Source organism: Talpa occidentalis, unplaced genomic scaffold (assembly GCF_014898055.3).
Source record: "Talpa occidentalis isolate TD23 unplaced genomic scaffold, MPIMG_talOcc4v2.1 talOcc4.13, whole genome shotgun sequence".
Classification (NCBI taxonomy): domain Eukaryota; kingdom Metazoa; phylum Chordata; class Mammalia; order Eulipotyphla; family Talpidae; genus Talpa; species Talpa occidentalis.
In genome coordinates, this window is record NW_023601322.1 from 21,178,811 (window position 1) to 21,196,738 (window position 17,928).

The following is a 17,928-nucleotide window of genomic DNA, read 5'->3' on the forward strand; positions in this document are numbered from 1 at the left end:
CACATTAGTGATATATAACTTGCCAGACAATAAAAGCTGGGTTTACAGAGAAGCTACTTAGGATATTTTCATCATAGTGCTTAGAGAGTCTTAGACTTCTGTATGCCTGTGTGGTAGAAACTCAGTCCATCATCTTATAAATTGTCTGGTTACTCTTCAAAGATTACATGTATTTAAACACCAGATTAAGTGACTCTACTGGAACCTTAGATATGTTTTCCTTTCTAAACAATGAAAGTGTGTATCCTTTGCTGTTCAGGTATCAGTGTTACAAAGAGTTGGCTGTCCTGGAGACCACCTCTTTCTTCTAAATCATATTCTTCGATGCCCGGCTGGTGTTAGTAAATGGGCTGTTCCTTTCATTCAGGTATGATGAATGGCCTAATTTTGAGAGGGTCTGGGGGGAGAGATTTTGTTAACTGTTTTCCTCAAGAAATACCTTTTAAAAAGTCATCTTAAAACGTTGATGTTTACAATAAAATTCTTCAAATATATCCCATATATATTCTTAGGAATTTTTATGATGGAACTTCTTGGGCCATCTAGGGTTGATGATATTAAGGTAGAATTGTACAAGTTCAAGTACTTGGTAAGTTCTGGCTTGGTAAGTTCAGAACTACTTAATGTGCACAAAGGCTCACTAAGGTACTTTCTGTAATGTTCAACACAGCTTCCTAAATTAATCTATTTCACAATTTAAGTAGTATAGGTAAAACAAACCACCGGTATCTCAAGTTCTTTAATGCTTGCAGAGATCCAGGTTGTGTTACCAATTCTCCTATAATCAGCTGCTGATGATGTGGCTTGTACCTTCTTTTTGCTGCTTGCTTTGGGCTGTGTTGGTTACTCATAGCAGCCATTCAGATGGGCAGGATCCACATATATGCCAAGTTCATCTTCTCCGCATTATCCTTTTCAGTGAGCAGCAGATTGAATCTTTTTAGGTAGAAGGAAGATTGAATCTTTTTAGGTAGAATCTTTTTGTTTTTGTTTTGTTAACCTTTGGCTTAAAATAGCAGTATCCTCCTTTGTCCTGTATTGTTACTGGCAATTGATGTAACCTGCTCAGCCACCTCTAATTTTGATTTCAGCTGTGGCCCCTCACTCTTGTGGATGAGGTGTCAGTTCCATCTTTGTTTACTTAACAGTTCCCTTTGTCAGAATGCAGTCACCTAAGATTATGGATGCTTGGGTTGTTGGTTTCTATAGTATGATTTTTCTTTTTCTGATTTCAGATCAAAGTGTTGAATAACCCTTCAGGGGTCTTTCATTTTATGCAGTCCCTTGCCCTGCTAATGTCTCCTGTCAAGTAAGTGTGGAAGACATTTGTGAAGTAGAAATTAAAATGCTTTCTTTCTAGCAAATAATTGTCTTCCTAAATTACTCAGATCCAAAGAACTGCTAAGGGAAGGGTCAACCATTCCTAAGTTTAACATTGCAGATTTTTCCTGGGTTTGATAGATACGCTTTGTTCCAAAATGACCCTATTAACTGCTTATGTATAAATGATTAGCCTTTTTTGGACCCCCCTTTTAGTGGAGTTGCCTCATCTGTCATATATGTCATTGTGAAAGTTGCTGTGGGAAGACAAAGATTGTCTGTTCCTTAGAGGAGGAGATTTAGTAGCAGAGGAAAAAACTCCACAGATTTAAGTGCTGCATTGTGAAGCATGATTGATACAATAGATTAATGAGAATAAAGAGAGTGGTAGAGTAGAATAATCTGAGGGAGTTCCAAGTAGATGAGCTGGGTTTGAAGAATGGAATGAATTTCAGTAGGAGACAAGGAGTAGGGAAGGTACTGTAGGAGGCAAGGACTGTGAGCAGTGGACCAGAAAGCACAGGTAAGGATAAATGTGCAGAGATCAGCTTGACTGGAATGAAGTGGTGTGTGGGGGATGGTAATAAAAATGAATATCTAGGGTGAGATTGATTATAGAAGCCTTGACGTTAAGACAGGACTCTAAACTTGATACTGTCGAGCCTTTGTAGCAACTGAAGGTTTTAGAACAAGGGTAAAACCTGTATTTAAGAAAAGTTAGGATGAGGGCCTCCCCGGTGGCGCAGCGGTTGAGCGCTGGGTTGCGAAGCTGCCCGCGGCCTCTGCGGCGCCGGTTCGATCCCCGGCTGCTCCCCGGCCATCGGAGGAAGGTCCCACATGGCGCGCAGACCTCTCCTGCCGCCCGCTGCTCCCCTCAGCAGTGTACTTCGGTCCTTCTGCCTGCTCTGCTCCCCGCTCTGGCTCTGGTGAATTCTCTCACCCTCCCGCGCTTCTGACTGTACCCAGTGCATGTATAAACCAAACAAACAAACAAATAAATAAATAAATAAAACATGCCTCTATTTAAAAAAAAAAAAAAAAAAAAAAGAAAAGTTAGGATGAACTGGAGACATCATCTGCCTAATTGAATTAGATTTATAGATATCTGGCAATGTAACTGCAGCCAGCATCAAGAACGCACCTCCTTAACTGAGGGAGAAGCAGAGTCTGTATCCATGTGTCTGAGAACAGTGTTACTACCCACTGCCCTCAGTCCTGGAAAGCCTGTGTGCCTCTGAGTCCGATGTGGGGCCGCGGGAGTGGGAAAGAGAAAGAGTGGCACCTAAAGGTTATCTTCCTGAGAAAGGAGTAAGTAGCTGACTAGTAATAAAGTGTGGGAAAGGAGTGGTGTAGACACATCTCAATAGCTTCTTCCAAGTACAAGTGACTGAGGGGTGCTGGGTGCCCTCACAGGCTGCAAAGACAAAGTAGATCTGTTTTGTAAGGAGAAAAATTTGAAGTCACTGTGGCATACTTGTGGACATGTACAAGCGACAGATACCAGTGGACATTTGAACCTTCTTGATGGGAGCTTCTGGGGTTGAAAGGGCAGCACTGGAGGCACAGAGCTGGAAATGATGGGAGAGCTCCTGGTTGAACGAAGAGATGGAGGCCTTTCAGGGTCAGGCCAGAGAGGTGCAACGAGGGCTGAGAACTGGGTTGTGATATCAGAGAAGAAACTTCTCTGGTTACTTGCTCTTCAAAACAATCCAGCACCATGTGAAAGCCTGCCTAGCAGGAATTCCCTCCCTCACTGCCAGCATACAGAGGGCTGCTTTTTCACATGGTATACATGATTTGACTTCAAAATGTTTTTGCATTCAGATGTGCTTGTTTTGCCTTACACAAACTTATGCATTACCTGAGGGTTGTCCAGTTCTGTTCAACAACACAGGTTTGCTGAAGTTTTCTACTTGGCAAAACTGGCAGCCAGGTTAGAGTTAAGGTTCTACAGTGACACCCATGCATTGTGGCCCCACTGCTTGTGGAGTTGTGTTAGTGGAATCGATTTTCTCCAATGACTCATCACTGCTAGTTCAGAATGATCATGGTCTCTGTACCAAAATTAGTGAGATTTTGGTCTCCTTGATTTTTAGCCAGTTCTTCTTTCTTTCTTTCTTTTTTTTTTTTAAAGATTTATTTATTTATTTATACAAGCACTGGGTACAGTCAGAAGTGCAGGAGGGTGAGAGAATTAACCAGAGCCAGAGCGGGGAACAGAACAGGCAGAAGGACCGAAGTACACTGCTGAGGGGAGCAGCGGGCGGCAGGAGAGGTCTGCGCACCATGCGGGACCCTCCTCCAGTGGCCGGGGAGCAGCTGGGGATCGAACCGGTGCTGCAGAGGCTGCAGCCAGCCTTGTAACCCAGAGCTCAACCGCTGCGCCACCAGGGAGGCCCCAGTTCTTATTTCTTATTTACTAATTTAAGCCCTTTGAAGATTGAGTCAATGTCTGACTTTTCTTCAGGGTGAGTAGATGATCCCTACTAGATTCATCAGAGCTTTCTCTGGTGGTGTGATGGGAATGATTTCCCTTTTCCTTCAGGAATCGAGCCGACTTCCTGTGCCATATGAAGCCCAGTGAGCGGAAGCCATCCTCCTCAGGACCTGCATCTGGGACGTGGACACTGGTAGATGAGGGAGGAGAAGAGGTAACTTGTCATGTCTGTATTGTTTTGATTAATTGTTTTTGAGTTCTTTGTATGTACCAAGTATTATTGTTAGCCTTTCTCACATAATATCTTATTTATTTCTCCCAACTACCCCATGATGTAAGTACTGTTATGATCCCTTTTTTACAGATAGAGAAACTGAGGTGCAGCAGGGTAAAGCAGTTTGTTCCAAATATTATAGTGATTACATGACAGGACCTTTAGGCCTGTCCTCTGAGCCAGTGTGCCATGCTGCCAGCTCTCTCTAGAATATTACCTTGCTCACCTGGGAGAATTTAGAATCTGGATATATTTCCATCTCCTGGGATCTTCACATTAGGACTTTCTATTATGTAGTAACAAGTTTCTAGATTTGAGATCTTACCAGTAGATTTTTGGAGTCTGTATATTAAAGAGCTGGAGCTTATCTAGGTTCTACCTTCACTCACAAAATTTTTTTTTTTAAGATTTATTTACACATTGGGCCTCCCTGGTGGCGTAGTGGTTGAGCACTGGGTTGCGAAGCTGCCCGCAGCCTCTGCAGCGCTGGTTCGATCCCCGGCCTCCGGGTGAGGGTCCCACATGGTGCGCAGGCCTCTCCTGCCGCCCGCTGCTCCCCTCAGCAGTGTACTTCAGTCCTTCTGCCTGTTCTTCTCCCTGCTCTGGCTCTGGTGAATTCTCTCACCCTCCTGCGCTTCTGATTGTACCTAGTGCTTATATAAATAAATAAATAGGGCCTCCCCGGTGGCGCAGCAGTTGAGTGCTGGGTTGCGAAGCTGCCCGCAGCCTCTGTGGCGCAGGTTCGATCCCCGGCTGCTCCCCGGCCACTGGAGGAGGGTCCCACATGGCTCGCAGACCTCTCCTGCCGCCCGCTGCTCCCCTCAGCAGTGTACTTCCGTCCTTCTGCCTGCTCTGCTCCCGGCTCTGGCTCTGGTGAATTCTCTCACCCTCCCGCGCTTCTGACTGTACCCAGTGCTCGTATAAACAAACAAACAAATAAACAAATAAATAAATAAAAAACATGCCTCTATTTAAAATAAATAAATAAATAAATAAATTAAATAAATCTTAAAAAAAAAAAAAGATTTATTTATGCATAGAAGAACTGGGGTATATATAGGCCAGAAGTGCAGGGGATGAGAGGATTCACCAGAGACAGAGTAGGGAGCAGAACAAGTGGATCTACTGAAATACATTGATGAGGGGAGCAGCGGGCAAGATTGAAGGGGTCCGCTGGCCATGTGGGTCAGCTCCCTGAAGGGGGATCAAAAATCACCACAGTGGCTGGTGATGGCTTGATAGCACTGAGACTTTAACCTCTGTGCCACCAGGGAGGCCCTCTCACAAATTTCTTCTCCAGGACTTCTTGTTTGAAAGGTGGAAAGTAGTTTTCTATTTTGGTGAGAATTTTTTAATGATCAAAATCCAATTCCTTGAGATAACACTCTTTGATTTTTCTTCTCTTGTATATGATTAGAGTATCTGTAAGGAATGTTTCCTCCAGCTATAATTCTCAGCTCTCATGCTTTTTATGATCCAAATCCTGATTTGTTGTGCTTGTGCAGGAAGACCAGGGACCAGACTTATTAAAACTCCTTCCCTTTAAAGCAGTTGATAGTGTACTGTGGACAATTCTCAGACTGCATGGCAGCTGTGGGGATCATAACCAAGTGGTCATTCAGAAATGGGGAGCCCCTTCAACTCATTTTATTCTTCCTGAGACTTGTAGAAGCCAGCAAGAAGCTGGCATGTGGTGTTGGCATACAGTCCTCTTTGCTAGACACTGAATAGTCATCCTGAAGGGAGCTTCTCAGGAGATGGTGCAAAATAGGCTTTAAAGATTGTGGAACAGGTTTATTTTTTTCTTCCCCAAGGGTGATCTCTCCTGAGAGAGAAGTCTTTTTTTTCTGGTAGATATTCTGCATTTAATTCCAGAGACAGATAATGATTAGGGACCTTGCAGTGGTGCCTGGCACCTGGCTAGCACTCACTAAATGGTGAGTTCAAGAACTTGGGGAGTAGAAGAAAATATTGGTGGTGCTGTTGACTCAGAAAAGGATTAGGGGGAGGGAGGCCCTCTGCATTTTCCACAGCACTGGTTTCTTGACTCCAGGTGAGTCTCTAATCGAGAACCACTTGGGCAACTTAAAAACATTTCCCAGCCCACACCCAAACATCCAGATATTTAAAAGCCTCTTCAGGGCCTCCCTGGTGGTGCAGCGGGTCGAGTGCAGTGCTGTGAAGCTGTCTACGCCTCTGCAGTGCGGGTTCGATCCCAGCCAGCCGCCTAGATACCCACATGGCACTGCAGACCTCTCCTGTCTCACCCGCTGCTTCCCTCAGCAGTGTATTTCAATCAATCTGCCTGTTCTGTTCCCCGCTCTGTCTCTGGTGAATCCTCTCACCCTCCTGCACATCTGGCCTGTACCCCATTCTTGTATGCATGAATAAATCTTTAAAAAAAATTAAAAGCCTCTTTAGTGATTGTAATATAGCCAGTGTGAGAAGTACTGCTTTAAGTAGACCTTCTGAGCTTTTGTTTATTAGCTATTTAGGCACATAAAAGGGTAAAAATGAATGTTGTGATGAAATTATGAATTACATTAGCTCCTTGCTGAAATTGTGACAATATATTCTCAAGGATCTCTGGATCTTTTGACAGGATGTGCTTTTGAATGTAGCATCTCTTAGGACACAAGTCAGTTTGGTGTCTAAGGTGACTTAATGCTCTGTATCAAACAGGAAAGCCCTAAGATTTCTCCTGTATAATCCGTGTTGTTTTGATCCTGTTTTCAGCAGCACTAATTAGCAGCAGATCATCAGTTATCCACAGCAAATGCTGATTGCTTCCTGACAAGCAGCTGAGTACTCAGCAGACTTTGATTTAGAAGCAAGATGCTTGCAGCTAAAATAACTTGGACTCTAAAACATGGTTCTTTTATTGATGATGTCAGAGCACTGAGCTTTATAGTAAGACTCCCATGGTAGAGGAATTTTTTTTATCTTCTTTGGGATGAACTTTACTGAGAGCCGTTTCAGCCACTGAAGGACGGGCATGACTCACACACATAAAATTGTACTTGCAATGTTAGGGACTTGACAGCCCATCTGTGGAACTGAGACTCTCAGTCTGTGTCCTGGAGAAAGCCTTGAAGTCCATGTACCAGTGAGAGTGATAATTTTGCTCTAGTAACTAGATCATAGTGTGTGCTGACCAAATCACCAAAGGTGATTTTGAACCTTTTCTCTTAGGATGAAGACCCTGAGACCAGCTGGATTCTTCTTAATGAAGATGACTTGATTATCCTTTTATCACAGTTTCCATTTCATGAACTCTTTCAACATCTTCTTGGGTTTAAAGCAGAAGGTAAACTAATTTCTCATGTCATGTGAAATGGGTCGTGTGGCCAAGCTTGAACATGGGAACTCCAGACCCTGGATTCAGGTCCCCCATGTCTGATGACACACACAGGGGCGATTGCACCCCAATGAACCTTCGTTCCTTTCTCAAGATTGTAGTTTCCTACCTCATGCTTAACTGTAAAATGGCCGACTGGCTTGCCCATCGCCTATCTTTAATACATTGTTCTTAATTTTGCACCTCCTCTCAAGTTTCCCATTCAAGTTGTCATAGGAACCAGAGTAATGGGGATTGTTAATTCTTCGCCAGTCTTGGCTTTGTTTCCTCATGGAAGCATTTATACCTGTATCCCTGTGTTTCTTCATGATAGTAATATCTATGTTTTTCCTTTCTTTGATTAACTTCCAGGTGATTATTTACCTGAAACAACAAGACCTCAAGAAATGATGAAAATTTTTGCCTTTGCTAACTCACTGGTGGAACTTCTGGCTGTGGGGTTAGAAACCTTTAATAGAGCCCGCTACCGGCAGTTTGTGAAGCGAATTGGTTTTATGATCAGGTAATACTGTCATTGGTACATCCCTCTGTTTTTACCTTGCTCAGCACAGATACTGCATAATTGGGATGATGGATTTTATGTATGTTTCAAGTCTTATTTTTCACATCTACCAGATGCTTCCAGTCAGAATGTTGGTTAATTATCTCAAACTGACATCCTGCAGGGGAGGAGGAGGGAGAGGATCAAAGAGAGGGAGGGAGGAGCACAGGGGACTGAGGTGATGGTGCACGGGTGCATTGGTTAAGGAAAATCTATGGGGACTACACCGGAGGTGGCTGCGGCAAACATTGTTTAAAAATGAACAATGATGTAAAAAATATATTAAAAAAAATTATCTCAAACTTAATTGGTTTGCTAGATAATTGTTTTTGGGGGTTAAGATCCTCATAGCAGCTGCTGGGTTGAACATGGCCAGAGAGAAAGGGTTGAGAAACAGGGGGGCTTTCCCCTTCTTCTGCCCTCTTTTTCTCGTTTGTCCTGCCTTTTGCCTGGAAATTGTCACATAGCTATAAAAAACTGACAATAGCTTTTTTTTTGCATCATTGTTTCCTGTTTCCTCCCTTTTTCGTCTTACTCAAGTTTCTATTAAATACTATTTTAGAAAATCGCGAAGACTTACTTCATCAGCGGCTACTTGCTGTATTTGATCTGGGAAAGCATTTATCCTTAGCACTTTTCACAATAGCTTCCCGACTTGTCTTCTTGCTTTTCCTCTTGCTCCCCCACCTCCCAACCCCCGCCCCCCAGAATATTCTTGAAATAGTCCATGTTCCCTCTAATCTAGAGTCAGCTCATGTGACTCCTCAGCTCAAGACCCCGCAGCTCCCTGGCACTCTGAATAAAAGCCAAAGTCCTCATGGCAGTCTGCGGGGCCCTTAGTCATCTGGTTTCCTATTAACTTCTCTGATTTCCTCTCCAGCCAGTCTCCTCACTAATACTGCTTTAGCACGCAGTGTTCCTCATAGATATTGAACATACCTCAAAGTCTTCCAGCCCCTTGTTTCTTGTACCTGGATGCTCGTCCATGAGCTATTCTGTCACGTCTAGTCTTCACTCACGTGCCTCTTCAGCAAGGTCTCTGCCACTCCTAACTGAGCTCCTTACACCACCCTCCACCACCTCCCCAGAGGAGGTGCTTTATTTTTCTCAGTGTCACTTGTAACCCTGTGATGGGCTATTTTAATTAATTTTGTTTATTGTCTCTTTGCCTTCCACTAAATGTAAGCTCCATGAGGAGCTGCCCCACCATTGAATTGCCTTCAGAATCTGGAAGGTAATACATGCTCAGTAAATAGGCTGAATCCGTGAATGTTTCAAATGTGATTTAAAGGGTTAGTATTGAGTGTGATACTGAAAATGGTCTGTTGCTTCTCCTTATGCTCAGGATGACCCTTGGTTATGTGAGTGACCACTGGGCACAGTATGTGAGCTACAACCAAGGCTTGGGATTGGCCACGCACACCTACTCTTTACAGAAACTTCAGCTTGAATTTGATGAGCTCTTTTTGAGAGCTGTCCTGCATGTGCTGAAAGCCAAAAGGTAAGTATGGTGCCCAGAGTCTACAAGTCGCTGGCTGGTGAAAAAGATTGGGGTGGAGGTCATGGCTGAGGTACATCCCTTACGGTTACGTCTCTGTCTTTCATGGTTCTTACTTTGGGCACCTTCTTGGACTTTACTTTCCTTCTCTGTAGCGTTGACTGAAATGACCCCTCTCCCCGGTTTCTCAGTCTTAACCCTATTCTAACTTTTGCCACCCCCTGAGCAGGGGATGGATGCTTCTTCACTGTTAACTCTAGTGCCTTTGGGGAGGCAGGACAGTGTCTCATTTGGTAAATGGCACAAATCACATTTACTAACTTTGTTGATCAAGTTGTCTGACCTGACCTTGCAGCTGAGGAGGCAGTGTGGGAGGCATAGGAAGGGGCACAGCAGCGCATCCTACACTGTCTGCCCTGAGTTCCTGGCCAAGTGCAGGAGCGGCTTGAAGCATGTGTCCTCTGTGGGAGTCTTGGGCTGGCTCCAAGCCCACGCAGCTCCCCTCGTAAACTGCTGGCTCTCCCCCACTTCCTTATTCTGAGCTGTCTACACTGCCCTTGCTCTGGGCGTCTTCTCCTCAGCCCTTCATTTACTGGGTGTTGTGTGGGTTTGAGTTTTGGTCTGCTGTGTAGTGTTGCCTTGGGCAAGCCACTTACTATTTGTGGTCTCATTTTATTCATTTATAAAGAGGAGTTGATGATCATATACTATTTCTGCCATTGATGCCATGAATATGTTATGAAAGGCACTAATATGTGGAAATACTTTTTAAGCCATAAAGGACTTTTCAAATGTAAGTGGTGGTGATTCTTGTGTGGTTTCTGCTAAAGAGCAGAATAACTGCTCACTTAGAGAAAGATAAGGACTCCTTGCCTGTCTTAACCACTTGTAGACACACAGAAGGCACGGGTCTAAGATAAAGGCACTTGGGCTTTGAAATACATCTTTAGATTAATTTGTACACATTCTGTATTGTGCCTGAAGTTGGTGGTTTTGTGAGGTACACCAGTTCCTTGCAGACCCCGGCCAGGGGTCAGAGCACCAGCACCTGTCCACAGAAACTGGCCTGGTGTATCACTGGTTTTCCTGCCTGCTTAACTGCGAGGGAAAGTGCTCACCATGGTTACTTACTAGCTCCTGTGTTGTGAACCCTTCTGTAACATATGTATGTAACTGACAAAAATGATAACCATTTTGAATTTTAAATTGTTGAGTACTATGATTCTTGAATTATAATGTATGTTTTTTTTCCCACACCACCAATTCTGTGACACTGGCTTAATACCCTACAGTTTAACTCAATTCTGATACTACCTGATATTATTAAAGAAAGATGTTATAAAGGATACAGAGCACCAGCCAGACAGAAGAGATGCCTAGGACAAGACATGGGGAGGGCAGAGCTTCCATGCCCATCTAAGCATGTATGCTACTCTCTCAAGAAATTCACATGTTCATCAACTTCCAAGGTCTCCAAAACCCATCCTTTTGGGTTTTTATGGGGGACTAATTACAGAAGCACAATTTTTTTTTTTTTTTTAAATTTATTTTATTTTATTTTTATAGAGGCATGTTTTATTTATTTGTTTGTTTGTTTGTTTTGTTTATACAAGCACTGGGTACAGTCAGAAGCGCGGGAGGGTGAGAGAATTCACCAGAGCCAGAGCGGGGAGCAGAGCAGGCAGAAGGACCGAAGTACACTGCTGAGGGGAGCAGCGGGCGGCAGGAGAGGTCTGCGCGCCATGTGGGACCCTCCTCCGGTGGCTGGGGAGCAGCTGGGGATCGAACCGGTGCCGCAGAGGCCGCGGGCAGCTTCGCAACCCAGCGCTCAACCGCTGCGCCACCGGGGAGGCCTACAGAAGCACAATTTATTAAATCATTGGTCATTGGTGATTGATAGACTCACAACCACTCTCCCATTTCTGGAATTCGGGGTAGGACTGACAGCGCCAACCCTCCAAACCCTGGGTTGGTTCACCTGACAACTGGCCCTCATCTGTTGTTTTTTTTTTTTTTTTTTAAGATTTATTTATTTATGCATACAAAAGCTGGGGTACAGGCCAGAGATGCTGGGGGTTGGTGAGGGGTGAGAGGATTCACCAGGGACAGAGCAGGGAACGGAACAGGCAGACTGACTGAAATACACTGCTGAGGGAAGCAGTGGGCGAGACAGGAGAGGTCTGTTGCGCCATGTGGGTTGCTCCCTGGCCAGCCAGGGATCGAACTTGTGCTGCAGAGGCTGTGGATTGCTTCATAGTGTGGTGCTTAACCCCATGTGCCACCAGGGAGGCCCCACAACTGGCCCTCATCTTTAGAATTTTATTTCAAAAAGTCATATCATTAACATAAAAAACAGCTTTACCACTATTCTCATGAATTAGAAAATTCCAGTGGGTTTAGGAGCTCTGCTGGGGACAAAGCTGAATATATACATATTATTGTCAGCCACAATATTACATGCATATAATTTATTTTAGGAGGTAAATTATAAGAACAAGATATATTTTAGGCAGAAAAGTAAGAGATTTATTGTTTGATAAGGAAAAAAGAACAGGGAAGCTCTTTAGGCAGAGAGGAGTCCGAGGTGGATAGCCCGAGAACAAGATATTTATGAAATTTCTATTCATTTAACACTTGAATGGAAATTTCTGATAATAGCTATCCCCCAAACTACACAAAGAAAAAATTAAAATCCAAACCAAAGGACAAACAACAGAAGCCTAAGGCAGACCTACTGCATGGCTGCCATGTAGGGAATAGCCAGCCTGCACTTTACTATCTTGTGATATTTTAAAGTCCTTAACAATTTCCTTTCATTGTTTTAGACTCCATTACATGACAGCATCAGTTCCCATGTGAAATGTTGGTAAAATTATTCAGTGAAATGGAAACTTGGTCCACCTCAACTTACAGAAGTTTCTGCAACTCTTGCTCAGGAGTCTAGCTGGTTGCTTTCCAGATTCTGGGTCAAATCAAGGTTATATTTAGGCCATGGCCCGTAGACTTAGGTTAAGCATGCACTATTCAACTTCTTTTCCTTTCTCTCTTGGTAAACTTTGTGTATTTGTACTTGGTCAATTTGTAGTTTTGCCCAAAACATAGCAGCTACTTTAAGGCCACTCTATTTTTTTTTTTAGATTTTAGACAATCGAGATAAAATTTACATCAATTTTAGTAGGCACGTTTTGAGTGTTAATTGTGTTTGAGATACTGGTTTAAGTACTGGATAATTAGAATTTAAAACTCTAGATTATGTACTGGTTTATAGAAGATGAACAGACCTGACTTCTGCTTTCAAATGGTACCCATAAATCATGGTCACTTGGGGTTTCCTCATTCTGGGGTTTTAGGGGACACTGGGGTCTGAGTCACTTAGATAACTGCACAAATTCTTGGGCCCTTGCTATCACCTACAAAATCAGGATTCTTGCAGGCAGGCCTGGGAAACTGCATTTTCCACAAAGTCTCCAGTGATTTTTTTTGCCCATTCCAGTGTTGAGAACCCCAGATAGAAGGTATAAGAATGCCCAAGTCAGGTGTGACTGGGATTTTGTAATGTGCCAAGGAAGGAGAGGACAGCTTCACAAATGGAGGGACAGTGGAGTGGAGGTAGGGGTCTTTCCAGCCTTGTCTAGGAACAGATCAATACCCTGAACACAGAGAAGCCTCGTTATGAAAATTGTGAAATCGTGAAAGCCTTTGAATTTGGGGCTGAGGAATTTGGACCAACTTTGGTAGTGATTGAAGAATTGTAGGGTTTTCGGTCCTCCCCCCCACTTTGTGTTTGTGTGTGCACGCATGTACTTGTGTGCACATTCAGACACACACCTCTGCATTTAAGTGGCCTGTCACACAGATCTTAAAAGGATCTTTGTTTCAAAACCCAGCTCTGCCTGTTCTTGTCTTTTCTGTGCTTTGGTAACCCCATGTACACTGGGGAGGATATGAGTATTAGTACTGGCTTTGTCTCGGTGAGGATAGAATGAGATAAGATAAATGTGACACGGTGATTAGAACAGTGACTGGCACAGAGTACATGCGTGGTGAGCATTTCCTGTTAGTATTAGCAATCCTCCAGGTGTTTATGACCAAAGCTTGTTAGCAAATTGCTGTAGTGTGATTTAAGACTTTCTGTTCTGTCGATGCTAAAGCTTTATCTATTTTCTCAATGTGGTGAGGTTGGCTGATATATAAAATTATTCCTACTCTTTTTAAAATGTGCAGACTTGGCATTTGGCTGTTCATGTCGGAAATGCCCTTCGGGACACTGTCGGTCCAGATGCTGTGGAAGCTCTTTTACCTCATGCACCAGGTGGAGAGCGGGAACCTGGAGAAGCTCTGTGCCACTCTTCAGCCTGCTGAGTGCAAGAAGCAGCTGCAAGGTACAGCCCCACCAGACTGTGTAGCGCTGACCTTCCTACCTTGTGTGTTCCTCTCCCATTTTAGGAGACTTTGAGGATTAAGATGTGTTTATCTGGGGCCTCCCCGGTGGCGCAGCGGTTGAGCACTGGGTTGCGAAGCTGCCTGCAGCCTCTGCAGCACCAGCTTGATCCCCGGCTGCTCCCCGGCCACCGGAGGAGGGTCCCACATGGCGTGCAGACCTCTCCTGCCGCCCGCTGCTCCCCTCAGCAGTGTACTTCGGTCCTTCTGCCTGCTCTGCTTCCCGCTCTGGCTCTGGTGAATTCTCTCACCCTCCCGCGCTTCTGACTGTACCCAGTGCTTGTATAAATAAATAAATAAATAAATAAATCTTAAAAAAAAAAAAAAAAAAAAAAAAAAAGAAGAAGTGTTTATCTGTAATAATTTTGAAGTCCGAGAGATTGCTTTGTGGTTTTGTCTTATTAGAATGATAATTCCAATTGTCATTATTTCTAGAGATCCTCTGCATAGTAATTTCTATTATAAGCCCATTTGAGGGATGGGAGACGAAAATTGCTTTCATATATTCAGGAAATTTGATGAACTCCATTTGATTTCTAAAATGTGTAAACATGAAAAGAATTGTTGGCTTGTTGCCATATTTCTATGAAAAGTTCTTCAGGAAGTATATTTATAAAACAGACTCTTTTTGGTTTTTCTCTGTGCAACTTTGCCTTTGCAGCGGTTATAGTTTTTGTCCTGTATTGCAAAGCCATTTGTCAATACTACCCCCTAGTGTTAAAATGTAATATTTTTAATATATCTTCCCTTGAGAAATAGGCAAAATATATACTGTTTGTTACATTCATCATTATTTCAGTCATGGTTATAACTTCTTGTCCAAAATTATCCTTTATAAGCAGTCTCTCTTGTTTGGATTGATACGTTTTTGCTGAGTATTCTGCTAGTCTTAGCAGTTCTCATTGTTATTCATTTGGCTGACAATTACCAAGAGCTTCATATGTGCCTTTGATAATATCTCACCTGGTAACAGCAATAGTCTTTTACAGTGGACAGAGTACTATTTCAGTGAATTGCTACTTGAGGCATGAGGAAACAGGCTTGGAGATGTTAAATGTCACCTCTGAAGCAACATTATATTTAGTGTAAGACTTTCATCTGAGCCATCTTTTTTCTTGATGACTGTGGAAATTCTGGAAGGACTTTTTTGTGTTTTTAAATATTTCTGAGTGTCTTAATTTTATATAGTCTTTCTGGAAGATTAACTCAAGTGATATATATTTCTTCTTTTCCCATTTTAATTTTTTTGATATGAACTTGCAGACCCAGAACATTTTGTGAACTTTGAGAAGTGTCTTTCTTCCATGAATAGCTCGGAAGAGATTTGTCTTCTGACTACTTTTGCTCAGATGGCTCAGGCCAGAAGAACCAATGTGGATGAAGACTTCATAAAAATTATTATTCTGGAGATATATGAGGTTAGAATATTAAGTTTTAGAAAACAGCTGAAAATGTTTTCTTTTGGATTGTCCATCCATCAATTCTTTTGGGATTGCCCTTTTAAAAGTGTGACTACCTTGTACTGTTTGCACTCACGTAAGGATATAGACAATCCAAAGAACATCATTTTGCTTCAAAGAGTACTAAAAAAAAGTCATACCTATTCCGTCTCCTCCTCCTACCTCTTGACATTTGATGCATTAGTTTTGGTAAGGAATAGACAATCTGGCTTGGCCGGACACTTAGAGTTTTTATACTGCCTGTGATCTCCGCACTCCCAGCCTGCCCTTAGTCTCCACTCCATTCTAACTTGGAAACTTGACTTCCACACCAGTTTAAATGAGAGCCTGGGAAGAATCCTGAACTTAGAATTTGTTTTAAGTCTGCTGCTAACTGCCCCTTTCACATCAGAAAAGATAACTGAACTGAGCTTCAGTTTCCTTCTCTATAAAATGATAGGCAGGGGTAGATCCTTGCTTTTTTCACCTCACTGAGCCATCCCTAATGGTGGAGGAGAGTGATCTTTGCATCTCTGAGTGTTTTGGAACAAAACTCGAAGTGGCTAACAGTGCTTTCATTGGGTTTTGTGTATTTTAAAAAAAAAAAAAATGAACATCTTAAATCGAGGCTGTCATTTATCTTTACTTTTTTGAAAAATATATCCTCCATCTATGGATGCTTTGGTGGTAGGCATAGCGTAGTAACATACCTCTCAAGAGGTGTGAACCTGTATCCCTAAATCATATACAGTGTTGAAAAATCAGTTACCTCAATAAAAAAATAATACAATTGAAAAAATTTCCTCCACATTATTCAAGTAGACTTAAGTGAAATTATGTTTGCAGAAGCTTTTTTTGAGTTCATTATCCTCTCCCCAACAACTCCAGTTTGGGAATGACAGAACTGGGTGATCTAAGGTTCTCTTCCCAGGATCAGATACTATATTAAGTTGTTCCTAAACTTATACTTTGCATGATGGTAAGGCCTAAGTGGATGAAATGCCAGACATAATTTGAGGTCTGAAAACATTGGGGGGAGATGTATATTTCCACATTTATTGAATGGCAGTCTCAAGATCTGTTGCTAAAGTGATGTTTATGCTCTTGAATGTTTCCAGTGTTTTCACCAGCACTCACAGTAAAAGTTGAATTTTTTGTTACATTTGCCATTGTGTGTATAGAATTGAAATAATACTTAATCTTACTATTGTGCACTCACATTTTTCTATTTTATTCTATTTTTTTTATCTTTTCCACTCCATTTTTTTCAATGCTGGCCAGTGGCACCAATCAACATAGAGAGCCTGTAGTTTGAAAGACATTGTTCATGAGGAGTTGGTGAACATTGATTTTTTTTTTTTTTAAGAAGCCCTTGTATTTGGCTCTCTTATTTTGTGGGAGGGAATAGAAATTTCCATAAAAGGCATTCTGATTTTCAGCATTTTACTGTTTTCCTTAAATTTAGAAATGTTTTAGCCCCAAAGGGGCTGTTTGCTTGCCACTTTAGAATATACTTTCAGAATCTAGCGTCCAAGTCACTGTTGCACAGTTACGTCTCCTCTTTCCTGTCCTTCCACCTCCCATCCTCAGGTAGTTTGCTTTCTGAAGCTCTGACATCTTTTTGAATATGGAGTGAACCAAGGCTCAATGGGAGATTCTTTCTGCTTTACTTGAAAGTATCTGCAATTAATTATGGAAATGTATTTTGACTGATAATTGGTATTTAAAGTGCCATCTCTACCCACTCCCACTTTTAGGTGTCTTATGTCAATCTGTCCACCAGAGAGACTTTTTCAAAGGTTGGTCGAGAGCTTTTAGGGACCATCACAGCTGTTCACCCTGAGATTATTTCTATCCTTTTGGATAGAGTTCAAGATACCATCGAGCAGGTTGGAATGGTAAGAGTGCTGATTTTGTTTGTTTTGCTTCCCCCCTTTTATCCCAGAGTAACGGAGCAATGGGAAAAGTAGTCAGGTTTTTGGGGCTGGTTGTCATGAGCAGTTTCCCAGGCTCGGTGCCATTCACTATGCCTACTTGGGATTTTGCTGCTGTTTGATAAAAAGCCCTCATTGTTTCTCTTAATCTCCTCAAAGTAACTTTCCCACCTCCTTCAATAACACGTTTTTAATTATAGTCACTCGTTACTTCACAGTTTTTAGTTCATAATTTTATTTCACTTTCATAATCTTTATGTTTTATACTTAGAAGACTCTGGTTAAGAAAGATCCTATTTAAATCACTCAGAAGCAGAATTAAGATGGTTATTATTTGGACAAAACACATAGGGTTTATTTTTATTATTTGTCACAATCCCTTTTTGTAATCTTTATGAAGTTTTTAAAAGTAGCTTTTATTGATGTAGTTTGCATACTAAACAGCTCATCTATTTAAAGTGTACAAACAGTAGTTTTCACTGTCTTAGACATGTACAACCCTCACAGTGGTGAATTTTAGAACATTTTCATCATTTCAAAAAGAAACCCTGGACTTTTTAGCTGTTCTTCCTTCCCTCTGGTCTTAAGCAACCACTGATATAATTTGTCTCTGCAGTTTGACTATTCTGGACATTTCATTTAAATGAAATCGTACAATATATGGTCTTTTGTGACTGGCTTCCTTCA

At 42.2% G+C, this 17,928-nt stretch overlaps 1 protein-coding gene across 2 annotated transcripts in view; it reads left to right on the forward strand.

The window, feature by feature from the left end:
- EPG5 (ectopic P-granules 5 autophagy tethering factor) overlaps nt 1-17,928 on the forward strand; it is a 100,506-nt gene that overhangs the window by 16,063 nt on the left and 66,515 nt on the right. For both annotated transcript variants that reach the window (XM_037508586.2, XM_054694067.1), the window contains exons 5-13: nt 260-367; nt 1,236-1,309; nt 3,866-3,971; nt 7,224-7,338; nt 7,741-7,891; nt 9,276-9,431; nt 13,653-13,810; nt 15,132-15,286; nt 17,065-17,205. In XM_037508586.2, coding sequence (XP_037364483.1) covers nt 260-367; nt 1,236-1,309; nt 3,866-3,971; nt 7,224-7,338; nt 7,741-7,891; nt 9,276-9,431; nt 13,653-13,810; nt 15,132-15,286; nt 17,065-17,205 — 1,164 coding nt within the window. The remainder of the gene's footprint in view (nt 1-259; nt 368-1,235; nt 1,310-3,865; nt 3,972-7,223; nt 7,339-7,740; nt 7,892-9,275; nt 9,432-13,652; nt 13,811-15,131; nt 15,287-17,064; nt 17,206-17,928) is intronic.